The 21923-nt window shown below is 37.0% G+C and overlaps 1 protein-coding gene across 2 annotated transcripts in view; it reads right to left on the bottom strand.

Moving 5' to 3' along the window:
* Positions 1–21923, bottom strand: part of PCDH11X (protocadherin 11 X-linked) — a 452651-nt gene that overhangs the window by 136109 nt on the left and 294619 nt on the right. For both annotated transcript variants that reach the window (XM_032330412.1, XM_032330413.1), the window contains exon 4: positions 19725–19805. In XM_032330412.1, coding sequence (XP_032186303.1) covers positions 19725–19805 — 81 coding nt within the window. The remainder of the gene's footprint in view (positions 1–19724; positions 19806–21923) is intronic.

Genomic DNA, 21923 nt, shown 5'->3' with positions numbered 1-21923 from the left:
TATAAACGCCCAAAATTGAACCAGGAAGAAATTGACAACCTGAATATACCAATATCTAGTAACGAGATTGAAGCAGTGATCAAAAACCTCCCAAAAAACAAGAGCCCAGGACCTGATGGATTCTCTGGGGAATTCTACAAAACTTTCTTTTTTTTTTTTTTTCAAGATTTTATTTATTTATTCGACAGAGAGAGAGATCACAAGTAGGCAGAGAGAGAGGAGGAGGAAGCAGGCTCCCTGCTGAGCAGAGAGCCCGATGTGGGACTCGATCCCAGGACCATGAGATCATGACCTGAGCCGAAGGCAGCGGCTTAACCCACTGAGCCACCCAGGCGCCCATCTACAAAACTTTCAAAGAAGAAATAACACCTATTCTCCTATGAAGACAACATTACCTTCATCTCCAAACCAGGAAAAGACCCTACCAAAAAGGAGAATTTCAGACCAATATCACTGATGAATATGGATGTTAAGATTCTCAGCAAGATCCTAGCAAACAGGATCCAACAGCACATTAAAAATATTATCCACCATAACCAAGTGGGTTTCATTCCTGGGCTACAAGGATGGTTCAACATTCACGAATCAATCAATGTGATAGAACAAATTAATAAGAGAAGAGAGAAGAAACACATGGTCCTCTCAATTGATGCAGAAAAAGCATTTGACAAAATCCAGCATCCGTTCCTGAATAAAATGCTTCAAAGTATAGGGATAGAGGGAACATTCCTGAACTTCATAAGATCTATCTATGAAAGACCCACAGCAAATATCATCCTTAATGGGAAAAAGCTTGCAGCCTTCCCATTGATCAGGAAAATGAAAAGGATGCCCACTCTCACCACTCTTGTTCAATGTAGTATTAGAAGTCCTAGCAACAGCAATCAAACAACAAAGAGAAATACAAGGTATCCAAATTGGCCGTGAAGAAGTCAAACTCTCTCTCTTTGCAGATGACATGACTCTTTATATGGAAAACCCAAAAGACTCCACCCCCAAACTACTAGAACTCATACAGCAATTCAGCAACGTGGCAGGATCCAAAGTCAATGTACAGAAATCAGTGGCTTTCTTATACACTAACAATGAAAATACAGAAAGGCAAATTAGAGAATCAATTCCATTTACTCTAGCACCAAGAGTCATAGGATACCTGTGAATAAACCTAACCAAAGAGGTAAAGGATCTGTACTCAAGGAACTACAGAACACTCATGAAAGAAACTGAAGAAGACACAAAAAGATGGAAGACCATTCCATGCTCTTGGATCAGAAGAATAAACATGGTTAAAATGCCTATACTGCCTAGAGAAATCTATACTTTCACTGCCATTCCAATCAAAATTCCATCAGTATTTTTCAAAGAGCTGGAGCAAATAATCCTAAAATTTGTATGGAATCAGAAGAGACCCCGAATCGCTAAGGAAATGTTGAAAAACAAAAATAAAATACTTGGGGCATCATGTTACCTGATTTCAAGCTTTACTACAAAGCTGTGATCACCAAGACAGCATGGTACTGGCATAAAAACAGACACATAGACCAGTGGAACAGAGTAGAGAGCCCAGATATGGACCCTCGACTCTATGGTCAAATAATCTTCGACAAATCAGGAAAAAATATACAGTGGAAAACAGTTAGTCTCTTCAATAAATGGTGCTGAGTAAACTGGACAGCTATATGTAAAAGAATTAAACTCGACCATTCTCTTACACCGTACAAAAAGATAATCTCAAAATAGATAAAAGACCTCAACGTGAGACCGGAATCCATCAGAACCCTAGAGGAGAACATAGGCAGTAACCTCTTCAATATCAGCCACAACAATTTCTTTCAAGATATGTCTCCAAAGGCAAAGGAAACAAAGAGAAAAGGAACTTTTGGGACTTCATCAAGATCAAAAGCTTCTGCACAGCAAAGGAAACAGTCAACAAAACAAAGGGGCAACCCACGTAATGAGAGAAGATATTTGCAAATGACAGTACAGACAAAAGGTTGGTATCTAGGATCTACAAAGAACTCCTCAAACTTAACACACACAAAAGAGACAATCATATCAAAAAATGGGCAGAAGATATGAACAGACACTTCTCCAATCAAGACATACAAATGGCTATCAGACACATTAAAAAATGTTGATCATAACTAGCTATCAGGAAGATTCAAATTAAAACCACATCGAGATAACACATTAAACCAGTTAGAATGGCCATAATTAACAAGACAGGTAACAACATGTGTAGGAGAGGATGTGGAGAAAGTGGAACCCTCCTACACTGTTGATGCAAATGCCAGTTGGTGTAGGCACTTTGGAGAACAGTGTGGAGATTCCTCAAGAAATTAAAAATAGAACTTCCCTATGAACCTTCTATTGCACTACTGGGTATTTACCCCAAAGATACAGATGTAGTGAAAAGAAGGTCCATCTCTACCCCAATGTTTATAGACGCAATGGCCACGGTCGCCAAACTGTGGAAAGAACCAAGATGCCCTTCAATGGATGAATGGATAAGGAAGATGTTGTCCATATACACTATGGAGTATTATGCTTCCGTCAGAAAGGATGAATACGCAACTTTTGTAGCAACATGGACAGGACTGGAAGAGATTATGCTGAGTGAAATCAGTCAAGCAGAGAGAGTCAATTATCATATTGTTTCACTTATTTGTGGAGCATAGCAAATAGCATGGATGACAAGGGGAGATGGAGAGGAGAAGGGATTTGAGAGAAATTGGAAGGGGAGGTGAACCATGAGAGACTATGGACTCTGAAAAACAATCTGACGTTTTGAAGGGATGGGGGGTGGGACGTTGTGGGCACCAGGTGGTGGGTATCTGAGAGGGCATGGATTTCATGGAGCACTGTGTGTGATGCAAAAACAATGAATACTGTTACACTGAAAAAAATTAATTAATTAAATTTAAAAAAATTATTAGGATAAAAAAATAAATAAAAGAATGTTGTAGTGTCCTTCTGTACCTCTGACTACAATCTTTAGTTTAAAGTCTAATACATCTGATATGAGAATAGCTACCCCGGCCTTCTTTTGAGGCCTGTTGTCATGAAAGATGCTTCTCCATCTCCTTACTTTCAGTCTGGGTGTATCTTTAGGTTCAAAATTGGTCTCTTGTAGACAACATATGGATGGGTCCTGTCGTTTTATCCAATCTGCAACCCTGTGCCGTTTTATGGGCGCATTTAGGCCATTCACATTGAGACTGATTATTGAGCGATATGTTTTTATTGACATCGTGTTACCTTTGAAGTCTTTCTGTAGATTGTCTCTATATTTTTGTTCAATGCTATTCTTATGATTTTTCCTCTTTTGTGGAACCCCACCTTAATATTTCCTGCAGTGTCAGCTTGGTGGTTGCATAGTCTTTTAAACCTTGTTGGTTTCGGAAACTCTTTATCTCTTCATCCATTTTGAATGTAAGTCTTGTTGGATAAAGTATTCTTTGCTGCATGTTCCTCTCATTTAGTGCCCTGAATATATCTTGCCAGCCCTTTCTGGCTTGCCAGCTCTCGGTGGACAGGTCTGACGTTATTCTGATGGGCTTCCCTCTGTAAGTAAAGAGTGTCTTTGTCCTAGTAGCTTTCAAGATATTGTATCTACAATTATGATTTCTCAATTTGACTTTCAGGTGACTTGATATTTTTTTGGAATCTATAATCTTGGGTGGAGACCGTTTGGCCTCTAGTACATGAACTCTGGTTCCATTCTCAAGATTGGGAAAATTTTCATGAAGAACTTGTTCCACTATATCTTTTAGATCTTTCTTTCTCCTCTCCTTCAGGGATTCCAATAATTCTGATGTTGGAATGTTTCATGGCATCATTTCTTTCCCTGATTCTGATTTCGTGGCTTCTAAGCTGTTTGTTCCAGGCTTCCTCCTGATCCTTTCTCTCTGTTTGTCCTCCAGATCACTAATTCTATCTTCTGTCTCAGATACCCTAGCTTTGAGATAATTTAGATTAGATTGGAACTCATTGAGAGCATTGTGAAGCTCATCCCTAGTGGCTTTCAGGTCTGCCCTAACATTGTGAACATCATCCCTGGTGGCTTCCCGTTCTGCCCTAATCAATTCCATTTGGTCATCCATGGCTTTCTCCTACATAGCTATTGCCTGGATAATTGTTAGCCTGAATTCTCTTTCTGACGTATTGTCTATGTTGATAGCCATTAGCTCTGTTGCAGAAGACCCATCCTCTGTATTTTTCTTCTGTTGGGCATTCCTCCTCCTAGTCATTTTGGTGAGAGATGATTGAATGGATGTAGCTGGATGTATCGACCATGGTGCAGTCAAGGTGCACCCTGGAACGCTTATGAGCAATCAGGATTCCCCACCCAAATGAGAGATAAAAGAAAAGGAAAAAAAGAGAGAGAGAGAGAGGAAAAAAAGGAAAGATAAAAGAAAAGGTTCAGCCCAAAGGGCCCCAAGGTAAGATATTTGAAGTATTCAAACAAAAACAAACAAACAAAAAGACTGATAAAAGTATAGGACAAGAGAAAAAAAAAATATATGTATGTGCAAATAAAGGAAGAACCTCGTCAAAAAGATCCCCAAATATAAGATTTATATACTATCAGGACAAACACAAAATCACAGAAACACTGGTGGAAGAATTAGATAGGAGAGTGGTTATAAATTCTCAGTGTGGGCAAGGAAGGTTGTGTTGATTTTTCCTGGATGTATCTTGATATCTTTGTTAAAGGACTCAACTTTCCTAAGATAAAGGGAGATTAAAAATCGGTTTACCTATAGGGGTAGCATTGATTGGGGAAAGGGGATTACCTTGAAGTTTAACTCTATATGAATATTAGAACATAAAAATAAAAAAAGGAATAAACTAGACTAAACTAAGATTTTAAAAATATTCAAAAAATAGAAATGCAAAAGTAAAACACAGGTGTACATATCAAAAAGTTCAGGTTAGAAGGTTATTATGGAATTTGGTTTACTGGACATCTCGCTGTGATAGTAAATAGGTTAAAAAATTATTTATTTTAAAAAAATAAACCAGAATAGTGAGAATGAGTTAAAAATAAAAGTTGTCCTATGAAGTAGAGGTTGTTGTTCTCTTCCAGTCCTTTTTTTTTCTTTTCTTTTTTTTTTCTTTCCTGGTTGGTGTTCTGGGGGAGGGGCCTGCCACATAGGTTTTCAGTCAATGATGTTCCTTGAGTTATGTCCTCCCGCCCCCCTCAAGGGGGTGGGCTCTGAGGAAACCATTTTTTTCAGGCTTTTGTTCTCTGGAGGTTTTTATTTGTTCACTTTTGTTTTTCTGTTTCGCCTTGACCACTTATGATGGTTTTTGTCGGTTTAGAGGAGAGCAAACTGCACCCCAACCTCCCTCTCAGAGAGAAGCCTCAGTCTGTTCCCCTGTGGGTGCTGCAGAGCCCATATAAGTTCCCCCTTGGCTGCTGGCAGAGAATGTTCTAAGTCACGGTCCCTGGGGATGCAGGATCTTCTGCTTGTACCCAAAACCATGGCAGCGGCCGCTGTCTGGGGAGCTACACACTGCCAGAGAGGTTCCAAGCAGGGATTGCCCACTGAGATTTTCCCAGTGGCCTGGGCTGGAGTGCCTGGTCTTTCTGGGCCTTAGAGTGCCAGGCTGGCACGTACCTCTCTCAGGGAGGGTGTGGGTTGGGCATGCGTCTCAGGTTCTCATAGCAGGGCATGCGTAGGAGAGCACTGGGCTGGGCCTTCAAACACCTCTCTCAGTGGAGGGTGAGGGGTGCATGGGCTCTGTTAGCATGGCTTGGCATTCTGCTGTCTGGCGAGTTCCCCAGCCCCTCACAGGAGTTGGACCCCATGAGTTCTCGGGCACGCTGGCAGCTCAGGGACAAAGACCTGGTTTCTCCACTGCACTCTCTCTGGCTCAGTGCCAGGGGAGGCTGTCCTGGGTCCGGGGACTTAAGCTCCTGTCCCTAGCCACCCCGATTCCCACAATTCACCCCCGGTGATCCTTTGCTCTTTTTGAGTGCTTTCAACCAGTCTCCAAGTTAATGCTGGTCCCCAGATGCAGGGCACTCTCGTATTAGGGGGTATTACTTTCCAATCAGTCACCTCTGGTGGCTCCCTTCCCCTTTTGTTTATCTTCTGATATCAGACTGACATTCCCACTCTGCTATACCTGCCCACTGGTGTCTTCTGCCCCTGTAGAGATCCAGACGTGTGTATTTCTGATCTCAGGCTGATTTCATGTATGATCAGAGTTCTTTAGTAGGTAATCAGCTCACTTTAGGGTACAGGTTGAAACAGCGCCTCCTCCTACTTTCCCGCCATCTTGTCTCCCCCCCCTTATTTTTTAACATCTTAATTTAATTTTATTTTTTCAGTGCTCCAAGATTCATTGTTTATGCACCACATCCAGTGCTCCATACAATACATACCCTCCTTAATACAGACACTTCTCCACGGAAGACATACAAATGGCTAACTGACACATGAAAGAATGTTCATCATCATTAGCCATCAGAGAAATTCAAATTAAAACCACACTGAGATATCACCTTACACCAGTTAGAATGGCCAAAATAACAGGACAGCAAACAAGAGGAGAGGATGTGGAGATACTTCCACTGTTAATGAAGAAACACTGTAAGTGGCCCTACTGAGTAGACACATATTGAAATCAATACAAACTGCTGCCTAAGGGTATTGTAACATTTGATGTTTCAATTATACAATCTAGGAAGATAGTTTTCTTAAATTGCCTACTTTTTTTTTTTCCTTCGAGAGAGGAAAACATACTAGTACTGACCCTTTATCTAAGTTTCTAAACTTTCCTTTGGGGTTGTTTTACTTCAAGAACAAAACAGCAAAAATCCCAAACTTGTATATGACTTACCCTGTCAGTAATTGTAAGCCATTTAGAATATAAAAGAATTATAAGAGCCTATTTTACTTTATGAATACTGATTAGCCAAATCCTAGTAGATTTTTTTAACCATGCTGTGGTAAGACATAAGCACAGTGTAGCTATGATTCCTTTATCAAATTAATTACTGCAACTTATTGATCCTTTTAGGCACTATTCCAATACTGCACAGTAATTCTTTAAAACTCTGGGAATTTTAGCATCCTATTACTGTTAATTAGTCTTTCTTATTCTGCAGAAAGATTTTCATTAAGGCTTATCATAGTAGATTTAATATTTCTAAAAACTGTGTTTTTATGATACTTTAATATTTCATATTGTTTATGGTCCATATGTCTTATTGTTCTTTTATTTTCACTCCAGCATCATAAAGGGATCATCTTACTTTGCCATATGCAATTATGTTGCAGGTGTTCTAGCTAAATAGAAAATTATGTTATTTCAACACTAGAAAGAGACTCCTTTAAAAATATTTCTTGTCTGGAATGCCTGTGTGGCTCAGTCAGTTAAGTGTCTGCCTTTGGCTGGGGTCATGATCCTGGGGTCCTAGAATCGAGTCCCACATCAGACTCCTTATTCAGTAGGGAGCCTACTTCCCCCTCTGCTTGGCGCTTGCTCTCTCTCTCTTTCTGTGTGTCTCTCTGAAAAATAAAGAATATCTTAAAAAAAAATTTATTGTCCCCAGGGACCACCTTCTACTTTCATTGTTCATTCTTGCTGTTCATATAATATAGTTGAGAAGAGTAGTTTTGGAGCCAGATCCAGGAAGTTTGCCTCATATCTTCGCTGTTTGCTAAAACATCTCTGTATCCCAACTCCTTCATCTATAAAATAGAGTTAATAATAATAATAATGATAGTAACAACAAGTTTAATCATTGTGATAGGTTTGTAATGAGAATTCAGTGAGTTAACATTTTAATTGTTTAAAAGACTACTTGGTACAGAATAAGTTTATATACATTTTGTTGAATTAAAATTCAAATACCATTGCCACATATGACTTCCACCATCTTTTCAAAGTAAAATTTTGTTCTATTTTTATTATTTCTCTTGTTTTATCTCATAGTGTTTGTTCTATTTTATTTACTTTCTGTGCCAGAGGTCACTTATGTTCTTTGTGGGAGAGATGAGTTACTAGCTGTGGGCCTTAAGATCTGGGGAACTGGGGTGCCTGGGTGGCTCAGTGGTTTAAGCCTCTGCCTTCAGCTCAGGTCATGATCTCAGGGTCCTGAGATCGAGCCCCGCATCGGGCTCTCCGCTCAGCGGGGATCCTGCTTCCCCCTCTCTCTCTGCCTGCCTCTCTGCCTACTTGTGATCTCTCTCTATCAAATAAATTAATAAAAATCTTAAAAAAAAAAGATCTGGAGAACTAATGATAAGCAGTAGGATCCTTTCTCCACTCTTATTTATTCTACAGCAGTTGCTTAGTACTACTGCACCGAGCTGCATATTTCTCAATGAATGTAAGTCACGATTGTTCTGGGGAGCAAAGGAAGAAAGAAATATAGATAAGGGGCACCTGGGTGGCTCAGTGGGTTGGATGACTGCCTTTGGCTCAGGTCGTGATCCCGGAGTCCCGGGATCAAGTCCCATATCCGGCTCCCAGCTCCATGGGGAGTCTGTTTCTCCCTCTGACCTTCTCCTCACTCATGGTCTCTCTCACTGTCTCTCTCTCAAATAAATAAATAAATAAAATCTTAAAAAAAAATAAAGAAAAATACAGATAAAACTAAATTTCCTTAAAGCCTCCAGTCCATTGACAAATACTTGAGACAGGTAGAGTATGACGTTCCTCTAGGAATTCCATATATATATACATATATGGTAGGGGTGAGGGCAGAGAGGGAGGGAGAGAGAGAATATTAAATAGACTCCACCTCAGTGCAAAGCCTGACACATGGTTTTATTTCACAACCCTGAGATCATGACACAAGTGGAAATCAAGAGTCAAACAATTAACTGACTGAGCCATCTAGGTGTCCCAGAACTCCCAATCTTATTGTTAATGCCTTGCTAGAGGGAAGAACAACCTTAGCTTGACAACAGCTAGCCCTATGGGATCCTGTGAGTCTTCCTTAGCACATAAAATTCCTTTTGGAAACTTATTTTGTCTTTATATCCCCCAAATCCAAAGTATATAATCAATTGCTCCTCACAATCCCAGGGCATCTCTTTCTGCCCATGGGTCCTATTCCTGTATATAATAAAAACACCTTTTTACACCAAAGACATCTCAGTTCTTTCTTGGCCAACATTTCCACATCAACAATCACAATATAGGTGTATTCAATGAAGTACAGTGGGAGCCAAATTAATGTTTATATTCATACTCAGGCTGTCATCTAAGTAGAATGTTTTTTTTTCACAAGAAAGCTAGTTGGCTATTGAAAATAATAGAAAACCATGAAAATACCCCTAAAATATACTAGTTTTTATTTTGTTCTGATTTTTTGAGGGAATATTATTTAGTTTTAGGCCTACTAGTTCACTGAGCATAGTAATTATTAAGAACCAAAGACAGAGAAGGTGCACAGGAGAATTTACTATCCAAGGGGAAAAGATCATTATAAAATGATTCATTATTTAAAAAAAAATCCATATTAAGTGGTGTATGTATATGGCATGTGCAGAACTGGTAAATTACTATTTTTGAGTAGCTATTTACCATAAGTACTGCACAGATGCTAAGATGACAGCTATGTAAGGACCAGGGGCAAACTGTCTCCCCAAATTTTGGCATACTGATTATTTTAATGATAAGTTAATTAAGATACAGCCTATGCAGGAAAGACACTCAGAACCTCTTCTGTTCCCATGAAAGAAGGAAAGAAATCTCCCATGTGAAATGTACCCTTCCTGTACAAAGAGGTAACAAGAGATCCTTATCACTAGAGATGAGAAATTTAGATCTGAGAAGGCTTTATAAATTTAGTTCTTTCCTGTGTTAATTTTATCCATTCTGACAGGTGTGAGATCATTTCTCATGGTTTTGATTTGTGTTTTCCTACTGATGACTGATGTTGAGCCTCTTTTCCTGTGTCTATTAGACATCTATATGTCTTCTTTGGAATAATATCTATTCACCTATTCTGCCCATTTTTATGGTGATGACGATGATGGTGGTGGTTGTGGTAGTGGTATTCAATTAGCCAACATATAATACATATTTAGTTTTTGATGTAGTGTTCAAAGATTTTTTAGTTGCATATAACACCTAGTACTAATTACAAAATGTATCTCCTTAATACCCACCACCAGGTTACCCCATTCCCCTACTCCCTCCCTTCTGTAACTTTCAGTTTGTTTCCCAGAGTCCAGAGTCTCTCATGGTTTCTCTCCCTTTCTGATTTCCTTCCATTCAGTTTTCACTCTCTTCCCCTATGATCCTCTGTGCTATTCCTCATATTCCACTTATGAATGAAAATATTTGACAATTTCTTTCTCTGCTTCAGTTATTTCACTTAGTGTAATACCCTCCAATTCCATCCATATTGATGCAAATTGTAGGTATTCATTCTTTCTGATGGCTGAGTAATAGCCCATTGTATATATAAACCGTATCTTTATCCATTCATCTGTTGAAGTACATCTCATCTCCTTCCACAGGATGGCTATTGTGGACATTGCTGCTATGAACATTGGGTTGCATGTACCCCTTCTTTTCACTACATCTGTACCTTTGGGATAGATATCTAGTAGTGTAATTACTGGGTTGTAAGGGTAGCTCTATTTTTAACATCTTAAGGAGCCTCCATACAGTTTTCCCAGAGCGGATGTACCAGCTTGCATTCCCACCAACAGTGTAAGTGAGTTCTCCTTCAGGGGTGCCTGGGTGGCTCAGAGGTTAAGCCTCTGCCTTCAGCTCAGGTCATGGTCTCAGGGTCCTGGGATTAAGCCCTGCATTGGGCTTTCTGCTTGGGAGGGAGTCTGTCTCTCCTTCTATCTCTGCCTGCCTCTCTACCTACTTGTGATCTCTCTCTCTGTGTTAAATAAAAAAACAAAATCTTAAAAAAAAGAAGGTTACCCTTTTTCTACATCCTTGCCAACACTTTTTTTGCCCCTGCCTTGTTAATTTTTGCCATTCTAAGTGGTGTAATGTGGTATCTCATTGTGGTTTTGATTTGTCTTTCTCTGATGGCTAATGACGGTGAAATTTTTTTCATGTGTCTGTTAGCCATTTGTATGTCTTCTTTGGAGAAGTGTCTGTTCATGTCTTCTGCCCATTTCTTGAATGGGTTATTTTTATTTTATTTTTTTTATTTTTGGGGGGTGTTGAGTTTGAGAAGTAATTTATAGACAATGAATACCAGCCCTTTAAGTGTAATGTCATTTGAAAATACCTTCTTCCATTCCATGGGTTGCCTCTTAATTTTGTTGGCATTTTTCTTTGCTGTGCAGAAGATTTTAAGCTTGATGAAGTCCTCAAAGTTCATTTTTGCTTTTGCTTCCCTTGCCCTTGGAGATGTGTCTTGAAAGAAGTTGTTGTAGCTGATGGTAAAGAGGTTATTGTCTTTGTTCCTTTCTAGGATTTTGATTGATTCCTGTCTCACATTGAGGTTGTTCATGCATTTTGAGTTTATCTTTGTGTGTGGTGTAAGAGAATGGCCCAATTTAATTCTCCTGCGTGTTGCTGTCTAATATCCCCGGCACCATATACTGAAGAGATTGTGTTTTATTGTTTTTTGTTTTTCCCATTGGATATTATTTCTTGCTTTGTCAAACATTAGTTAACCATAAAGGTGAGAATCCATTTCTGGGGTCTTTATTCTGTTACACTGATCTTTGGGTCTGTTTTTGTGCCAATACCAAGTTTTCCTGATGCTCACAGCTTTGATATATAGCTTGAAGTCAGGCATTGTGATGCCACTAGCTTTGGTTTTCTTTTTCAACAATCCCCCAATGACTTGGGATCTTTTTTGGTTCCATACAAATTTTAGGATAGTTTATTCCAGCTCTGTGAATAATGCCAGTAGTATTTTGATAGGGATTGCATTGAAAGTGTATATTACTTGGGGCACTATAAACATTTTCACAATGTTTAATCTGCCAATCCATGAACATGGGATAATTTTTCATATCTTTGTGTCTTCCTCCATTTCTTTCATAAGTATTCTGTCATTTCTAGAGTATAGATCTTTTACCTCTTTGGTTAGGTTTATTCCTAGGTATCTTATGGTTTGGGGCACTATTGTAAATGGAATCAATGCCTTAATTTCTAATTTCTTTTCATTTTCTTTTAATCTTTTTATATCTTCTTAATCTTTAATCTTTTTAATCTTTTAATCTTTTTCTATCTTTTTAATCTTTTAATCTTTTAAATCTTTTTTCTAATTTTCTTTTAATTTCTTCTGTCATATTGTTAATATATAAAAATGCAACTGATTTGTTGTGCATTAATTTTGTATTCTGTCATATTACTGAATTGCTGTCTGAGTTTTAGTAATATGGGGGTGGAGTCTTGGGTTTTCCACGTAAAAATATCCTGTCATCTGCAAAGAGAGGGAACTTGACTTCTTCTTTTCCAATTGGAATACTTTTTATTTCCTTTTGTTACCTGATTGCTGAGGTTAGGATTTCTACTACTATGTTGAACAATCATAGTGAGAGTGGGCAGCCTTGTTGTGTTCCTGACCTTGAAGGTAAAACTCTTAGTTTTTCGCCATTGTGAATGATATTCACTGTGGGCCATTCATAGATGGATTTTATGATATTGATATATGTTCCTTATATCCCTATACTTTGAAGAGTTTTAATCAAGAAAGGACGTTATATTGTGTCAAATGCTTCTTCTGCATCAATTGAGAGGATCATATGTTTCTTGTTGCTTCTTTTGTTCATGTGATCTATCACATTGATTGATTTGTGAATGCTGAATCACCCTTGCATCTCAGGGATAAATCCCACCTGCTCATGGCATTTAATCCTTTTAATGTACTGTTGGATCCTGTTGGCCAGGATCTTGTTGAGTATTTTGGCATCTATGTTCATCATGGTAATTCGTCTGTAATTCTTGTTTTTTGATGGGGTCTTTTCATGGTTCTGGGATCAGGGTAATCCTGGTCTTATAGAGTATGTTTGGAAGTTTTCTATCCATTTCTATTTTTTGCGACATCTTCAGTAGAATAGATATTATTTCTTCTTTAAATATTTGGTAGAGTTCCTCTGGGAAACCATCTATCCCTGGACTCTTAGTTTTGGGGAAGTTTTTGATTACTGTTTCAATTTTATTGTTTTCTATTTCTTCATGTTTCAGTCTTGGTAGTTTATAAATTTGCAGGAACTCATTCATTTCTTCCAGGCTGCCTAATTTGTTGGCATATAGCTGCTGGTGATATGTTCTAACAATTGTTTCTATTTTCTTAGTGTTCATCATGATCTCTCTCCTTTCACTCATGATTGTATTAATTTGGGTCCTTTCCCTTTTCTTTTGGGTAAGTCTGTCTAGCAGTTTATCACTATTATTAAAAATTTAAAGAACCAGCTTCTAGTTTTGTTGATCTGTTCTACTGTTCTGCTCTCTATATTATTGATTCATACTCTAATCTTTATTATTTCTATTCTTCTGCTTGGTTTAAGCTATATTTGTTGTTCTTTCTCCAGGTCATTTAGGTGTATGGTTAGCTTGCACACTTGGCCTTTATCTAATTTTCTGATAGAGGCTTAGAATACTATGTAGTTCCCTCTTAGGACTGCCTTTGCAGTATCCCATATGTTTTGAACTGATTAGTTTTCATTTTCATGGTTTCAATGGATTCTTTAACTTCCTGGTTGACCTATTCATTCTTTATTATTATTATTATTATTGTTGTTGTTGTTGTTGTTGTTGTTGTTGTTATTGTTCTGTTAGCCAACATATAATATATCATTAGTTTTCCATATAGTTTTCAACAATTCATTAGTTGAGACACTTTCGTTCTTTAGCAGAATGCTCTTTAGGTTTCAGGTGTTTGAATTCCTTCCATATTTCTTCTTGTGGTTGAGTTCCAGCTTCAAAGCATTGTGGTCTGAAAATAGGCAGAGAATAATCTCAGTGTTTTGGTATCAGTTGAGACCTAATTTGTGACTCGGTATGTGGTCTACCTGGAGAAAGTTCCACATGCCCTCAAAAAGAATGAATATTCTGTTGTTTTAGGATAGAAGATTATAGATAGATAGATAGATAGATAGATAGATAGATAGATAGATACACACACACGCAAGCGCACACACACACACAAAGTCCATCTGGTCCAATATATCATTCAAAGCTCTTATTTCTTTGTTGATCTTCTACTTAGTTGATCTGTCCATTGCTGAGAGTGGAGTGTTGAGGTCTCCTACTCTTAATATATTATTATCCATATGTTTCTTTATTTTGGTTATTAATTGCTTTATATAATTGGCTACTCCCATGATGGGCATAGATATTTAAAATTGTTAGATCATCTAGTAGGATAGACCCATTAAGTATGATATATTGTCCCTCTACATCTCTTATTGCAGTCTTTGGTTTAAAATCTAATCTGTCTGATATGAAGATTGCAACCCTATCTTACTTTTGAGATCCATTGGCATGGTAAATATTTCTCCATCTGTTCACTTTCCATATGGAGGTGTCTTTATGTTCAAATTGATTCTCTTTTAGACAACATATGGATGGGTCCTGCTTTTTTATCCAATCTGAAACCTTGTGTTTTTTGCTGGGAACATTCAGTCCATTTATAATCAGAGTAACTATTGAAAGATATGAATGTAGTGTCATTTTATTGACTGTAAATTCCCTGTTTCTTTAGATTTCCTCAGTTACTTTCTGGTCTATGTTACTCTTGGGTTCTCTTTTCACTTACAGAATCCTCCTTAATATTCTTGCAGGGCTGTCTTGTTGAGAGACATATCCTTTCAGTTTCTACCTGTTATGGAAGCTCTTTATCTCTCCATCTGTTCTGAATGAGAGGCTTGTTAGGTAAAGTATTCTTTGCTGCATATTCTTCTCATTTAGTACCCTGAATGTCCTGTGCCCTTTCTGGCTTGCCAGGTTTCTGTGGATAGATCTGATGTTATTCTGATGTTCCTCCTTCCATATGTAAGGAAACTTCTCTCTCTAGCTACTCTCAGAATAGTTTCTTTGGCTGTAATATTTGCAAGATTCATTATTATATATCAGGATGTTGATTTATTTTTATTGATTATGGGATGGGTCTTCTCTGCCTTTTGGACATGAGTGCTTGTTTCCTTTCCCAGATTTGGGAAGTTCCCAGCTATGATTTGTTTAGATATACCCTCTAACCCTCTCAGTCACTCTACCCCTTTGTGAATCCCAACAATTCTGACAGTGGAATATTTTATGACATCATTATTTTCTCCAATCCTTTTTTCATGGGCTACTAGCTGCCTATCTAAGTTTTCCTCAATTTCCTTCCTTTACATCAGCTTATGTTATAGATCATTTATTCTCCCTTCTGCCCCATTGACCCTAGCTGGTAGAGTATCCAGTTTAGACTGTATCTCATTCCTGGCATTTTGAAGTTCGGCCTGATTACATCTCATTTCTGTCCTTAGAGTTTCCATATTGTCACTAATGCTTTTTTCAAGCCTTTTTAGTAACTTTATGACTGCTGTCCTGTATTCTATCTCTCAATATTATTTATATCCATGTCAATTATCTCTATGACACTGTGTCTGATTTTTTTTTATGTGAAATCCTCCTTCTTGTCATTCTGTCCAGAGAATGATGGCTGGAAAAATAAACAAAATCCAAAATATCAACCATGACCCAAGCAAGATGTACCCTAGCCAAATCCAGAGTGTTCAGAAGCCACCACAGAAAAACAAAGCCAAAATGATAAACAAGAATAAAATTTAAAAAATATATAAGGTAGTGGGGAGAGGAAGAGGGACTATAGTCTCACAGTTTGGATCAAGCTGGGATTTCCACCTGTTCCTGGGTTCTAGTCTTTTTCAAGCTGTTCAGGAAAAGAGTGATTAGTGACCAGCCTGGCTCATGGTTTATGGTGATCTGAGCTAAGAGTCTGCTCCTGGGCTCACTCACCATAACCTGCTTCACCGCTAGGGAATTCTATGGTTAAGTCACCCCCAATTAGTTCTGTGGCACTTTGGATCCTGAGACCACAATGCCCTACCTAGAATTCCATCTTTTTATTTCTAGAGCCTCTTTCAGAGAGGGGTGTCTCTCACTAGAGCAGATTTCTAAATATTCTGATTCTGCCTTGTAGTGTTATATCACATTTCAGGAGCCAGTTTATGGATGCTTCCTCCCCTTTCTGTTTATCTTCCATTAGCTTCCCATAGGTTCTAGACTCTGCACATTACCTTGTAAAATGCAGTCACTTTTCTGCTTGTAGAGATCCAGATCTATATTCTTACATTTCAGGCTGATTTTGTGTGTGTTCAAAATGGTTTGATAGATATCAAAGCTAAATTCAAAGGACCAGTTGAAACTGGGTCTTCTACTCCCCCACCATCTCACCTCCTCTCTTTTCTACCCATATTTTTAACTGGGTTATTTGTTTTTTGGGTCTTGAGTTCTTTAGTTTGATAAATTCTTTAAAGATTTTGGTTACTAACACTTTATTAGATATATTATCTTTTCCCATTCTGAAGATTGCCTTTTAGATTTGTTGATTATTTCCTTTGCTGTGTGAAGATTTTTATCTTGATGAAATCCCAATAGTTTATTTTTGCTTTAGGTTCCCTTGCCTCAGGAGATGTATCTAGTAAGAAGTTGCTAAGGCTGATGTCAAAGAGCTTACTGCCTGTGTTTTACTCTAGGATTTTAATGGTTTCCTGTCTCCCATTTAGGTCATTAATCCATTTTGAGTTTATTTTTGTGTATGGTTTAATAAAATGATCCAGATTCATTCTTATGCATATTGCTTTCCTGTTTTCCCAGCATCAGTTTTTGAAGAGACTGTCTTTCTACTATTGGATATTCTTTCTTTGATCTTTGCTTTTTAAATATTGTAAATAAATATCTTATTAAATGAAATACTTCATAATGAACCATAGCAGCTTTTTCATGATTCAAATATTTTCTTCAAACTTTATAAAGGCATGCATGATGTTTATCAAAAATAATGTTGAGAAGTCCCTATCTGTATCAAATGCATAGTAATACTATACATTTTAATTCAACACTCTGTGACATATTTTTATTTTTAACTAAAGTCTCAGAGTGTAAAGACACTCAAGACTGTTAGATACTTAAAAGGCTTACCTAACTAAAGCAGTTTCAAGCTAAAAGCACCCCCTAGGGGCACCTGGGTGGCTCAGTGGGTTAAGGCCTCTGCTTTCAGCTTAGGTCATGATCCCAGGGTCTTGGAATTGAGCCCTGCATCAGGCTATCTGCTCAGCAGGGAGCCCGCTTCCTCCTCTCTCTGCCTGCCTCTCTGCCTACTAGTGATCTCTGTCTGTCAAATGAATAAAAAAATCTTTTTTTTAAAGCACCCCCTATATAAGGAATTATTGTGTCTCTAAAAATATTTTAATTTCTAAGTGAAAGCATTAGTAACTGGCTAAGAATTAGCACAGTTAATTACATTGTACTCCACTTAGTAGAATGCAATAAAAATAAGTATAAAGATGCAATAAAAATACTTATAAAGATGCTCTATCATATACATGATATACATGATAGAGCATCTTCTTATTCATAGATAAAGAGTGTTACATAATAAGGTCTAATTCCATCTGACTTTTATTTATCCCTGTCATACCCTATGTCACGCCAGTTGTTCAGGTTTTTGCAACTTAAAATACATTTTTAAAAATTATGTGCTTTTCCTCAAAACTGCTATTCTGAAGACTACAAAAAATTCTTTTTTTAACTTCTTGAGAAAACTTTCTAATAATACAGAACAATTATGTATAACAAATGTCTTCAATGTTTAAAGGACCTGAATAGGTTCTTTTTTTTTGGGGGGGGGGGTGTTCCACATCTTTTTTTTTTTAATTCTCCAGTGGCTTATTTATTGTGATGTAAATCCAAACTTCTTGCCATGGCTTAAAGGGCCCAATTACTCTGCTCTGTTCTTTTTTTTTTTAATTAAATTAATTTACTTATTTTCAGAAAAACAGTATTCATTATTTTTTCACCACACCCAGTGCTCCATGCAATCCGTGCCCTCTATAATACCCACCACCTGGTACCCCAACCTCCCACCCCCCTGCCACTTCAAACCCCTCAGATTGTTTTTCAGAGTCCATAGTCTCTCATGATTCTTAACTAAGGGTACAAATGTAGATCATATTACCTATATTACACATCCTTATCAATTTTCTTGGGATTGAATCAGAGGTGCAATGCTTGAAAATCACTTTTACATTTGGCAAAACTTCACTATGTCAGACTTGAGTAATTTAAACCTTGTAACAATTTGGACAGTTCCCTGCTTGTAATGTTCCTTTATTTGACTAATCATTTTTTTTCTCACAGTGAATATATTAACTCTGTAACTCTTCTCCAAGAACATAAATTAACTTTGTGAAATATTGTAGAATGTCATTTTTACAGAACACATGCATTTCATGAATTTCAGGAGCACACATGAAATAATAAATAATAAACAAATCTTATTTTCTTTTCATTATGATGGAGGGTAGCAACAGTAAAATGTTCACCTTTAGCCCAGAAGGCTGACCTGTAACTTACATAGTTTTGATAAGGATCAAATAAGTGCTGGGTGTTACATTCTTCACTTGATCTTAGCCAAAAGGCCGAGAAGCGGGTGCTACATTCTTAAAGGGTCTCATGACGGCCTGTATATCTCATTGATAGCTAATATTGGACTGAATGATAAAGACCAGAGAAATCTTGGAAAAGTAGTTTTATGAGTGGAAATTTGAAGAAGACATTTATGATCTAATACTCCTGGCATGTCCCTTCCCACTCAAGCACTGTGAAGATAACCGCTAGCTTCATACAGCAAAAATTCAGGTCTTTTGGCCCATGGGTCCTGTCCTTATGATACTTGAATAAACTTACTAAGTTGCACTGTAAAACATCTCAAGAATTCTTTCTTGACTGTCATGCTCAATGATCCTGCAACAATGACAGTTTTTCTTAACATTGTACTTAAGCATTATTTTTCTACATTTTCTAAATGTATATGTTTTGTAAAAAAATGAAAAGCATATTAAAATAACTAGGTAAGGTTCAATTTATGGTTATTAATTTAGCACCCAAAGGGTCAGATTCAGAACTTTTACTTTACTAAAAACAGTAAGTTAACCAATCATAAAATAACAAATAGTGTAAAAATGTCTAGATATAGATCTGCTCACTCCATTTTTGAAGCCCTTTGAAGCCCCCTTAAGGGTCTCTACTCAGCAAAAAAGTGGAATTGGATTCATTAGTCAAATTTTGAGATTTTATGATTGAAATGAAAAGTGTTTTTCTTTTTTTAAAGTAACTTGTAACTTAAATTTAAAAAATCAATCTTGTTTCCACCTGAAGTTATTTTAGTAGGGTTTTACTAAAATTTGCCTTTAGCATAAAAATAAATTTCCCTATATTAAATCATAAGATAAAACAGCAGTTGTGATTTTTTTCAATCCATGATTTCAGAAGTAGAACTAAAAATCAGTGGAGTAGCCAATCATTTAGAAGATACTTTTTGAGGAATGCTTGTATCTTAATAAATAAATTAACTCCACTATTATTAGCAAACAACACTAGGAAGAAACATGTATTTCCTGTCATAGTTTTATACTAGAGTCTGGTACAAAATATCTAAAGAACCTTCATGGGACACATATTGAGAAACATAACTTAAGAACATGCCTTATATGTTCATAAAATTCAATTATAGGAAATAGAAAAATACCAAATGTTTCCTTTCATACCTGTGGTTCGGGATGAATCCAGATCTCCATGGTTGTTGACTCTTTCATTGGGGTATGAGATTGTACAACCTCCTTCATTGGCTTTAGAAGGAGAAAAGAAATACAAGTATTTTTTCAGTGGTTTTTTAAAAGTGAAAAAAATGCAATGCATTGCACACATGCATGAAATATGAGTAAATAAAATAGTGCCTGGCTAAATCCCTGTACACATCATAGTCATTGAGGAGTTGTAATATGGCAGACAAAACTCTAGGCTCTAGGGATGGAAAGAGAAAAAAATTCTCATGGAATTTAAATTTCAGTGTTAATTTTAAGTGTTCAATTAAATATATGAATGGAAATGTAGAGGACAATTTGAAATATTTAAATGGACGAAATTTAAGCTGGAGAGATTTTCACTCCAGTGGTGTTATAAATCAATGTCTTCAACAGCTTGTATTTATGAATCCACCATAGTCTGAAATTAAACTTATCCTGTTTGCCAGCACATTGCAAATTTGCTGCCTAACATGAAAATATATTTAGTAAGTGCCAAGAAATTTCTGAACCAATATGAAGATACTAACCTACCAAACAATAATAATTATGAAGGTCTTGAAAAGATGATGTTTTTATTCATTGAATTTTCTTCAGGATACAAAGAATAAGCTTTCTGTTTTTAGAATAATGAATGGATACTATATACATTTTTTGTATATTTTGTTTTAGTCTACGTGGTAAAGGATTTGGTAAAAATTTATCACTTGATCTACAAAAGTGAAAATTTTTTCAAGAAGCTGAGGAAACTCAATGAATCTTGATAGCTTTCATGCTATAATAACAGAGTTGAGTAGTATAACTGAGATCTTTTGTCACACTCTCAGAACTTCAGACTGCTGTTTGGTGTGCTACAAATTGCAGTGGTACCATAATTACTTGACAGTGTTTTGAAGGAGAGCAGATTTTGTCACCCCAAAAGGTGTCTCTTTGGCATAAAGATTATTTAAGAAAAAGAAGACTTAAGAAAAGTTCTGAAAAACTGAGTAGAAGTTACCCTTTCATAAGAAACACTATATTTATAAGGAAAATCTCTATTTATAAGGATGTTTCTTTCTCTGTACCTGGAAAAGAAGGGTGACCAAATTTTTAAAAACTCATCAATGGAGAAGGCAACAAACTTAAACATAACATATTGTTTACTTGTTTAATGTGCTCTTCCTGGTAACCTTTCTTAACTATTTCGCCCCACCCCAATATATTTTGTCTTTATCTGAAGATAGATTTAGGATAGTGTCATGGACCACTTCCAAAAGTTAACTCAGTTTTTCTGGATATTCTCCATGTATACAGGAAGTGTGCATGCTATTAAACTTCTGTTTGTTTTTCTCTTGTTAATTTGCCTTTTATACAGGAGGTCTCAACTGAGAACCTACAAGCACAGAGGGAAAATTATTTTTTCTCCTCCATAGTTTCAAGTGCCCCACATATATCACCTTAATGTGACTATTTACTTATATTACTTGGGCATGACCATTATGTCAAATCAAGAAAAGAAGAGACAATCAGACTTGGAATATATACTTCTAAGGTCCAGCTGAGCAGGAATTACTTTGTTATCTAATTAAATGGCAAATCAGGTTTTTATGCAATTGCACTATGATTGTGACAAAAAGAATTCAATACTATTTGTTATGCTCCATTGGAAGGGGAGGTGAACCATGAGAGACTATGGACTCTGAAAAACAATCTGAGGGTTTTGAAGGGACGGGGGGTGGGAGGTTGGGGTACCAGGTGGTGGGTATTATAGAGGGCACGGATTGCATGGAGCACGGGGTGTGGTGCAAAAATAATGAATACTGTTATGCTGGAAATTAAAAAAAAAAAAAAAAAAAAAAAGAATTCAATACACACATATATTACCAGACTGATCATTCATCACAATATTCCAACTCACAAGAAAACAACAGTCAAAATAATTAAACAGTTAAAATGGGGCATCTCATTACAGCAGAATTCCCTCACAAAAAAAAAAAAAATGAAAATTAGACTGTGATCAATGTAAGTTTCTGGGGTGCCTGGGTGGCTCAGTGTGTTAAGCATCTGCCTTTAGCTCAGGTCATGATCTCAGGGTCCTGGGATTGAGGCTCACATTGGGCTCTCTGCACAGTGGTGAGTCTGCTTCCTCCTCCCCCTCTGCCTGCCTCTCTGCTTATTTGTGAT

The sequence above is a fragment of the Mustela erminea genome, chromosome X (assembly GCF_009829155.1).
Source record: "Mustela erminea isolate mMusErm1 chromosome X, mMusErm1.Pri, whole genome shotgun sequence".
NCBI lineage: Eukaryota > Metazoa > Chordata > Mammalia > Carnivora > Mustelidae > Mustela > Mustela erminea.
Note: the sequence above shows the minus strand (reverse complement) of the source record. Positions and strands in the feature narration are given on the sequence as shown.